General features: G+C 37.4%; 1 protein-coding gene across 1 annotated transcript; it reads left to right on the forward strand.

The window, feature by feature from the left end:
• Window positions 1–9501: 9501 nt before the first annotated feature.
• Window positions 9502–10437, forward strand: LOC122680434 (olfactory receptor 6C2-like). Its single transcript, XM_043881790.1, has one exon. It carries the CDS (start codon window positions 9502–9504, stop codon window positions 10435–10437), a length of 936 nt encoding a protein of 311 aa, XP_043737725.1.
• Window positions 10438–10712: the final 275 nt, after the last annotated feature.

Below are 10712 nucleotides of genomic sequence, written 5' to 3' on the forward strand. Positions count from 1 at the left end.
TCTCTGCTATCTAGGTTTGTCAGAGCTTTTATTTCAAGGAGTAAGTATCTTTCAATTTCATGGCTGCAATCACCATCTGCAGAGATTTTGGAGCCAAGAAAATAAAATCTGCCAGGGCTTCCACTTTTTCCCATCTATTTGCCATGAAGTGATGGGACTGGTTGCCATGATCTTAGTTTTTTGAAAGTTGAGTTTTAAGCCAGCTTGCTCACTCTTGTCTTTCACCCTCATCAAGAGGTTATTTAGCTCTTCTTCACTTTCTGCCATTAGAGTGGTATCATTTGCATATATGATGTTGTTGATACCAAATACATAGAAATAAACAGAGAGATGTAAGAAATGTATTTCGGAGGAAGGAACAATGATCATAAAGATGCTCAACAAACTCAGGAAACAACACAGTGAGATATTTAACGAAGAGCTAGAAAATATACAGAAAAACTCAACAGAGATAAAGAATACAACACTTGTAATTTTAAAATACACTAGATTGAATCAATATCACATTCCAAGATATAAAGGAACAAATCAGTGAACTGGAAGACAGAGTAGCAGTAATAACCCAAGCAGAACAGAAAAAAAAAAAAAAAAGAAAGAATGATAAATTTTTTAAGAAGGATAATTTAAGAGACTGCTGCCACAACATCAAGAATACTAACATTTGTATTATGGGGTCCCAAAGGAGAATAGGAGAAGAAATGGGTAGAAAACTTATTCAAAGAAATAACAGCTGAAAAATTCCATAACCTGGGGGAGAAAAAGACAGCCAAGTCCAGGAAGCACAAAGAATCCCAAACAAGATCAATTCAAAGAAGTCACACCAAGAAATATTATAGTCAAAATGGAAAAAAATAAAATGAAAATAGAATCTGAAAAGAAATAAAATTAATGTGACTGGGTTACATACGAGAGAATCCCATAAGACCTTACTGATGTTTAAACAAAAACTTTGCAAGCTGCTGGGACTGGCATGGTATATTCAAAATAGTGAAATGAAAAAAAAAAAAGAAAGAAAGAAAGAAAGAAAAAAAAAAAAAAAAACCCAAACAAAAGTCCTTTACCCAGAGGGGAGATAAAGATGGCAAAGTATGAGGACATGGAACTCAGCTCTCCAACCACAGACACATCAAAAATACATCTATAAATCTACATGTGGAATAATTCTCACTGAGAATTTGTTGAAGATTGGCAGTAGTCATGTACAATCAAGGCTGCAAGAAATAAACACACGGAATTGGGAAGGGAAGGGAAGCAAACCCTATTTAAAGGGAACAGAGCAGCTCAGATCCAATCCTCAGGTCATCTGCTCCAGCAACTTGGGATCTGACCCAATCCCCTCCTATGTAGCATGGCCATTGAGCAGAAAAGAAGCCCTACCTCACACCTGACTCCAGCCCTAACCCCTCTTTCTCCAGCCCTACCTCCTACCAAGTTAAGATGGGCTCATTAGGCTAGGTTCTGTCCCAATATCATAGTTGTTCTTATAAAAAGGGTAAATTTGGATGCAGAGACAGATGCAAATAAGGAGAAAATAATGTGACATAGAGGCAGAAGATGGCCAGGTGATAATGCAGGCAGAAACTAGAGATCTGAATTGTAGTGATGGGACACTGAGGATACTGACTGCAACAGAAGCTCAGAGAGAGGCATGGAAGAGATTGTTCCTCAGCTTCCCCTTCCTCAGAAGGAACCAATCTACCAACATTTTTATTCTGGAATTCTAGCATCCAGAACTGTTAGACAATGTATTTTTGTTTTCTTATTCCACCATATGTTACACTGTTACTGAAGTCCTAGCAAACTATTAATAATAGAACACCTAACAAGGAAACTTCAAGATACATGTAGAAAAAAATTGACATGAGAAATGAAAGCAGGCAAATCTACCATTATAGCTTAAAATGTAAATAATCCTGGTGGCTCAGATGGTAAAGCATCTGCCTGCAATGCAGGAGACCTGGATTTGATCCCTGGGTCAAAAAGATTCCTCGGAGAAGGAAATGGCAACCCACTCCTATACTCTTGCCTGGAGAAGTCCATGGACAGAAGACCCTGGTAGGCTACAGTGCATGGGGTCGCAAAGAGTCGGGCACTGCTGCGCAACTTTACTTTCACTTTCACTTAGCAGCAAAAAGAAATACTAGACAGAAAACCAGCAAGAATATGAAAGATCCCAATAACCCATCAACCAACTGGAACTGTCATTTATAGAAAACTCTGTACAATAACAGTATGCAGGGGAAAGTATTGGTCAGGTCTGAGATAGATGCAGGAATTCACCAAAGAGTCAGAGAAGAGCATATCCTCAATAACATATATAAGCATGCACACATTTCAGGATGAACCTGGAACCAGTTAACCATGGTTCAAACTCCAACAAAAAGAGAAACAGTTTTCTCAAAGGTTTAAATTACTAAACTGAGCGTGCAGTCAGCCCTGAAAAAAATGAGGCTGAGCTTGTAGTTTGAGTCTCACAGGGCTGACTGCCAGCTTAAAGAAAATGATTCACATTTCCAAGGTGAATATAACATCATCCAGAGTTTAAACAATGTAATAGGCCCAGATGGTAAAGTTGCACAACATATAACATAACCCAGAGTTTAAACAACACAATGGTCAAAGTGTGAGGATACAATCCAAAATAGCTGCAAATACAAAGAATAGGCAAAATGTGATCAACTCCAAAGAAAATCATTGACTGAAATGATAATCTGTGGGTGCCAAGGCCAAGATGACTCAGTAATTGGTAGTATTATACAAAGGTGTTGGGCTTCTCAGGTGGCACAGTAGTAAAGACGGCCTGCCGATAAAGGAGACACAGGAAACTCAGGTTCGATCCCTGGGTCAGGGAGGTCTCGTAGAGAAGGAATGGCAACCCACTCCAGTATTCTTGCCTGGAAAATTCCATGGATAGAGGAGCCTGGCAGGCTACAGTCCATGGGGCCACAAAGAGTCAGACACGACTGAGCACACACACACACACCACACCATACAAAGATGTTAAATCAGTCTACACAACTGTGCTTTATGAGATAAAGGAAGAAGATGAAAAGTAAGAGCTCTCAGAAAGGAAAGAGAAAACACTTAGTATTAAAAGGAAAACGTTAGAAATGAAAATTATGTTTCTGCAGAAAGTCACACTTCAGCTTAATTACTGGATTGAGATTACAGTAGAAAGAGGCAAAGGCTTTGAGATTAGATTTGAAGTGTGAAATCCTTATAAAACAAAGAATTATTTCTTAAGAGAATCTGGGACTGATGGTATAATGTTAAAGCCTATCATGTGTATAATTTTAAGCTCAGTAAAAGAGAGAGAATGGGGTAGAAATTATAGGAATAATTTATGGCTGGAAATTTGCAAAATATTGGGGAAAATTAAATATATACAATTAAGAAGTTCAATGAATTCACAGAAGTGATATTCAAAGAAAATTACACAGACATATTAAAATTAAGCCATGCAGAAAGCATTTTAAGATATGCATATACAACAAACTAAAAATATATAATCATGTAATATAGTGAATATCAATGCAAAATTTATATTAAAATTTTAATGAAATAGAATAAGGTCACAAATAAATATAGAAATAAAAAGCCTCATGAGAAACAATCTAATGTCCATCAACAAATGAACGGATGAAGATGTGGTACACATACAATGGGAGAATGAAATAATGCCACCTGCAGCAACACAGGTACAACTAGTGATTATCACAGTAAATAAATCAGGAAGAGAAATACAAATACATATGATATCACTTATATGTGAAACCTAAAATATGAAACAAATGAAACTTAAGCAGAAAAAGACTCACAGACATAGAAAACAGCCTTGTGGTTCTGGGGGTGGGAGGGAGTGAGAGTGTGAGATTTTGGGTTAGCTGGAGCAATCTAGTATGAATAGAATGTGTGAATAACAAGGTCCCACTGTATAGCACAGGGAACTATATTCAGTCTCCTGTGATAAACCACAATGGAAAGTAATATAGAAAATAACATATGTGTATGTGCAATTGAACTACTTTTTTGTAAAGCAGAAATTAACACAACACTGTAAATCAACTATGGCTCACTTTCTAAAAAAAGCCTCATGACATATAAAAACAAAAGAATTATGAAGATCTGGGAGATATTTCTGAAAACTATTAATAGTAAGTTATCACTTTGTTGTTTTGATAAAAGATGTTTTTCTATTATTATCAAATTGAATAGTTTTACTGACACTAAAATTAATTACAAACATTACAGGATTAATAAATTGGAAAACTTGTCTTTATCAGGTTACAAATGCCTAAGATAGTGTTGCAATAAAATAACAGATAGTTGCCTCTTGTCTTGTAATCTGAAACTAATTTTCACACTCCTGGCCTGCTTCTGATGCTAACGTTATTTACAAGTGCCTCATGAAGACATTTTCTCTAGGCCTGTGTTTCCTGTTCTATCCCCAAAGTCTATTACATAAGAGATTTATTAGTGACATTTAAGACAGAATCACCAAGGACGTGTTTGCTTGCTCACTTAATTGAAAATGAGGTCAATTTTTTTAAAAGAAAAGTTACGTCAGTTTAGAAATATGCCTTTCTGTCAGATATATCAGAAAATCACACTTTGCCAACAACAGAAAGAGATTCTTACTTACCCATTTAAACTACTATTAGCTCTGTAGTTCCGGAGTAAAGTTATCCCGTGCTCAGGACAAGGCAGGCTTTCTGTTGAGAAAATCTTCCTTTTGTGAGGGTGGAGGACAACTTAGCGAAAACTCTTCAACTACAGAGCCCCGTGTGAGTATGTCTGTGCTCCTAAGAATGGTCAGAGACCACCCACATCTCTCCACCATAACACCTTCCTGGACAACTTTCTCACCCTTTATCACTTCGGGGTTCAGCAAATATCTGAGGTTATGACCATGAGAGAAGTATTTTTATAACTTTCTGTGCCTTTTCTGAACTCTAAAATGGTGCTTTCCTCTGAGGAAAGTATCTATACCAAATAAACTTATATAATCTGTCAGCTTAACATTTTACAAACAGTTTCAACAACCACTTATGAAATATGACTTCTCAGTCATTGAGTAGCTGTTTTCTTGTATCAATATGATGAAGTTCTTTTAAATGCAGTGGAATTTTAGAGGGATGCTCTTAAATGTTCTCTGCCTTAATCTGAACTTCATTAAAAAAAAAAAGACACTATGTATAAAATAAGTGAATGTAGCTCCATTGAGTAATTTATTTGCCTATGTTTTATAAGACTGTGACCCCATCTTCTAAAAGTCTCTCCCATTTTAATGAAAATTCATTTTTCAACATCTGTATCAATATAAGTGTCAATTAATTTCATGAGAGTGTTATTAAGAAGGTGGAATACAAATGACTGAAGAAACTGGTGGCATTTTTGGAAGAAAAGTTTAGTCTCTTCAGGACATACAGGCTGCCTGAGGTTCTTGGGAGGGTCAGATACTTGGAGTCCTTCCAACAGGACTTGAGGGAAGGGATTCGGGCCGCAGAGACAATTCACTCCTGTCCCACCACTGGAAATACTATGCTATCCCTTTATGAACTTTAACCTGGTGTTGAGGTAGGGAGGCTAACTTTTAGGCAAAACATTCCCTGTGCTTCCCTTATTCTGTTTTTCTATAAACACCTTAGGCTAAACAGTGGGACTAGGCACCAAGTGGGAGCTGATATCTCCCTTTCCTATGATTATGAAGGAAATTTTTTTTTTTTTTTTAAGTAACCAAGTGAAACCCCAAGTAATCATTTGCATGAAGCCTCTAAGGCAAATGCCTTGTGATTTAGCAGTGGAGGAAAACAACAAGGTATTCAGTCAGTGACAAGGATAGGAAATATTTGAGTTAGCTGCTGGATGTGTAATGAAAGAGAAGACCAAATATATAATAATTTTAATCAATACAAAAAAAAATTTCAAATGACTTTCTTTTTAGTCTAGGACTAAATATGACAGGTAGACTTTTTTTGCACTTCCAAGAAGCAAGGAATAGTTTTTATAGTTTAAAGACCTCATTTTTTAAAATGAAGGAAAATGGACAACAGAGGTTATATATAGCATATATATTAAGTATGTGCATTCTTATGTCATTTATACCCCAAGAAAGATAAAACATGAAAGAATCTAAGTGACTTTTTGAAGACAACAAATTGAAGACCACCAAATGGGATTGCATACTTATTAAAAAATTGTTCGTAAAAGAAAATGGAAAAGTGAAAATGAAAGTCACTCAGTTGTGTCCGACTCTTTGTGACCCCATGGACTGTACAGTTCATGGAATTCTCCAGGCCAGAATACTAGATTGGGTAGCCTTTCCCTTCTCCAGGGGATCTTCCCATCCCAGGGATGGAACCCAGGTCTTCTGCACTGCAGGCAGATTCTTTACCAGCTGAGCCACAAGGGAAGCCCAAAAGAAAGTGGAAATGTCACTAAATGAGAAAACAGACTGCTCATTCTGAGTCAGAAAAGCACATATAAAATTTATGAATTTTACATTAAACATATTTATTGAGCTCTTGATAACCATTGAATAGTGCTAACTGTTGTGGAATCTCAAAGAACAAGGAATAGCTCAATGCTAGTAAAATTACATTCACATGTTTAGTAGTAACAGAGAGATAAGCATAGTGGACTAGAGGGGAAAAAAATAGAAGCCAATAACTTGCACAGTGAAGTTTCAGGAAAGTTTTTTGCTAGAAGTGACGCTAAGCCTAGACTTGAAAAACCTACAGGTATGGGTATCAGTCCAGCAAAGGGAGGAACAGGGTGGGAAGCTGGGAATGAACAGCGTTGTATCAGGAAACAGATGCTTCGCAAACTTGTCCAGAATGCTGTTGTGGTTTGTGGAAAGTGAATGCTCCCTTTGGTGGAAGCACTCTGAAGAGCTGTTTCACAGGTAACGTTCCTTTCTAAACATGAACGTCCTCATCACACGACTGTACTGTCAAGGGGTCAGAGATACCAAGCATTTTGCGTCCTATTGCTGTGCTTAGTCGCTCAGTCATGTCCGACTCTTTGTGACCCCAGGACAGCAGCCGTCCAGGCCCCTCTGTCCATGGGGATTCTGCAGGGAAGAATACTGGAGTGGGTTGCCATGCCCTCCACCAGAGGATCTTCCTAACCCATGGATCGAACCCAGGTCTCCTGCATTGCAGGCGGATTCTTTTCTGGCTGAGCCACCAGGGAAGTCTGAAGTTGACATTATAATTTTAGATTTTAGGTATAGACAGAATCCTCACAATTCAGGTATAGCTGATTAATATTAAACCATTAGCTTTAACTGTAAATGTTAATTTCAAAGGATATTTTCCATACTTACAGATAATATAAAATGGACATCACCCCCAAAAATATGGATGAAGAAGCAAAAAATTGGAGAAAAGGACATATATGCCAGACAAACTGTCCATGTGAAGATTTGTCCCATCATCTTGCCAGGCAGAGAGAAAGTGCTCAGCAATTACTATTCACTTTTTTGGTTTTCTTTCTTTTTTAATATCTATTTGGTAACTTTTTAATTATGAAATAATTCTGTACCTAACAGAAGAGTTGACAAAGTAGTGCAGCCAGTTCCCAGATATTCTTCACTTAGCTCTTCCTGATGGTAGCAACCTGTATAATCACACAGGTATTATTAAAACTAAGGAATTAACAATGTGTGCAAGTAATAGTTTTTTTCATGTGGGATCTTTATTTTTTAATTGGAGGATTATTGCTTTACAATATTGTGTTGGTTTCCATCATAACATAGCATGAATCAGTCATAATTATGTATATGTCCTCACCTTTTGAGCATCCCTCCCCTCTCCCATCCCACCCATCACCGAGCACCAAGCTGGACTCCCTGTGTTCTATAGCAGCTTCCCACCAGTTATCTGAATTACACATAACAGTGGGCTTCCCTGATGGCTGAATTATACATGACTGTGGACTTCCCTGATAGTTCAGATGGTAAAGAATCTGCCTGCAATGCAAGAGACCCAGGTTCGATCCCTGGGTTGGGAAGATCCCCTGGAGAAGGAAATGGTAACCCACTCCCGTATTCTTAATTGGAGAATTCCATGAACAGAGGAGTCTGGTGGGCTACAGTCCATGGGATTGCAAAGAGTCGGACACGACTGTAACTAACACACACAATGTTGTATTGTATATATGTAGCACATCTTCTTTATCAATTCGTCTACTGATGAACATCTAGGTTGCTTCCATGTCTTGACTATTGCAAATAGCGTTACAATACTGATGTAAGGACAGGTCTGAGTTATGGCCAGACTAGGCAGGCAGTCAGAGTGTCTCTACCTCTGCCTGTTGAGTCCCGTATGCTCTCTGGGTGCCCCCCTGCCAGCAGTCAGCAGCAGAGACAAAAGTGGCTCCTGACTCACTTTCCAGGTGCCCAGGACCTGAGCTTACACACTGCACTGGAGGACCTCTCTGTGAGTTCCCAGAAACACAGAGAGGAGAGTGCTAGCAGCTCCGGCTTGGAGGGTCTCAGAGGGCTGAAGGATTCACTGAAAAAAAAGAATTAAATAAGGTTAAAATAAATTAATTTAAATATGGATTTTATTTGGAATTTCACAGTTTCCACTGATGTCATTTTTCTGTTGCAGGATCCAATTCAAATCACTACTTGAAAAGGAATTGTCACGTGTCTTTGGTCTCCAACCTGTGTCTCATCCTGTCTCCCCTTCTCCTTCGTGACCTTGGAAGTACAAACAACTGAGGTTAAATTCTTTCAGGATTTTCTTTTCCTTGTCATAATTCCTTTGCCCAGTATTGCATCAGGTAAATCGTTTATGTTGTACTTATACAACACTGTGTTCTATCAGAGTGCAAATGGAGGGAAGGTCAGATATTGTTGTAGAAATTTCAAGGTAGTAGCAACATTGGAAAGCTATGTTCTTTAGATGGCAATTCTGACACCAAAAGTAAAATACATAAAATGAAGGAACTCTTTGGTCACTGCAGTAAAAGTATTCATACTGCACACATGGCCTCCAGTTTGAGATTTTATACAAATGTCATTAATTTGCATTTAACAGGAACCCACACTTCAAGCAACTTGTGAGCTCATTCAAACCTGTGAGTAGTGAAGAATTACTATTCAGAAGAAAAAGAAGACTATCAAATCCACAAAATCTTACAGCCCAGATGATCCTTTCTAATTCTATAGCTAAATACATTTCAGAATACAAGGGACAAAATTTAAATTAATTGAAAAAATAGAGATGAGAACATGCAAAGAGTTAAACATGTGGACTCTAGTACAAATTTATTTCAGAAAAATCTGAATTTGAGGATACCTATAATGAACACCAAAAGGGCTGACAATTTGAGTTTTGATCCGTCATTGTCAAGTCAAAGAAGAAAATGACTATTCATTGCATTGATTGGATTTTTTTTACCCGGTAGCCATGCCTCATAATTTCATACAGGTTTTCTCAGTTCAGTGACACTTGACTTTGTCAGGAGCTTGAGAAGAAGTACAAGTCAGTGATGAGAAACCATACATTACCTATATTCATTCTCCTGGGGCTAACAGATGATCCTCCAATGCAGGTTCTGATTTTTATATTTCTATTTGCTTCCTATACATTGAGTGTCACTGGGAACCTGACCATCATTATACTCACTTTAGTAGATTCTCGCCTTAAAACTGCCATGTACTTTTTCCTCAAAAACTTCTCCTTTTTAGAAACCTTATTCACCACGGTCTGCATTCCCAGATTCTTATACAGCTTATCAACTGGAGACAAGAATATTTCTTATAATGCTTGTTTTAGTCAAATATTTTTTATCTTCACTTTTGCAGCAACAGAATTTTTTCTCCTGGCCATAATGTCCTATGACCGCTATGTGGCCATCTGCAAACCTTTACATTATGCAACCATCATGAACAGTAGAGTCTGTGGAAGACTTGTTATTTGCTGTTGGATAGCAGGTTGTCTGGTCATATTTCCACCAGCTTCCCTGGGCTTAGAGCTGGAATTCTGTGACTCTAATATCATTGATCATTTTCTCTGTGATGCTTTTCCTGTGCTAAAAATCTCTTGTTCAGACACATGGTTCCTAGAACAGATGGTTTTTACCGTTGCTGTGTTGACTGTCATTGGGACATTCCTGTGTGTAGTTCTGTCCTATACATACATCATCAAGACCATCATAAATTTGCCTTCTACTCAGGAAAAAATGAAGGCCTTTTCTACCTGCTCTTCTCACCTGATTGTGGTTTCTATCACCTATGGAAGCTGTATCTTCATCTATGTCAAACCTTCAGCAAAGGATGAAGTGGAGATTAATAAGTGTGTGTTAGTGCTTACTACTTCAGTTGCTCCCATGTTAAACCCATTTATTTATAGCCTGAGGAACAAACAAGTAAAACAAGCTTTTACAGACTTAATCAAAAGAATTTCATTGGTTTCAAGGAAATAAAGGAATGTTAAAATGAAGCATAAAATCATAATATAAATTTAAAAAGATCATTGAGACTTGAAGTCACAATCTTCATCTTAACTGTTGTATTCTGGTCTATTTTCTATTTGTATTAGCATGCTTATATCATTGTTATTATTAAATCTTGGATTTGAAATCATATTTTAAATATGTGATATAAACAAGTTATGTCCACTCCTGTTGAAAATAAATTTTATCCAAGATAATATCTCAAATCAGAAGAACATGATATATTTCCATGAGAAAGGTCTTTC

This window comes from Cervus elaphus, chromosome 22, assembly GCF_910594005.1.
Source record: "Cervus elaphus chromosome 22, mCerEla1.1, whole genome shotgun sequence".
NCBI lineage: Eukaryota > Metazoa > Chordata > Mammalia > Artiodactyla > Cervidae > Cervus > Cervus elaphus.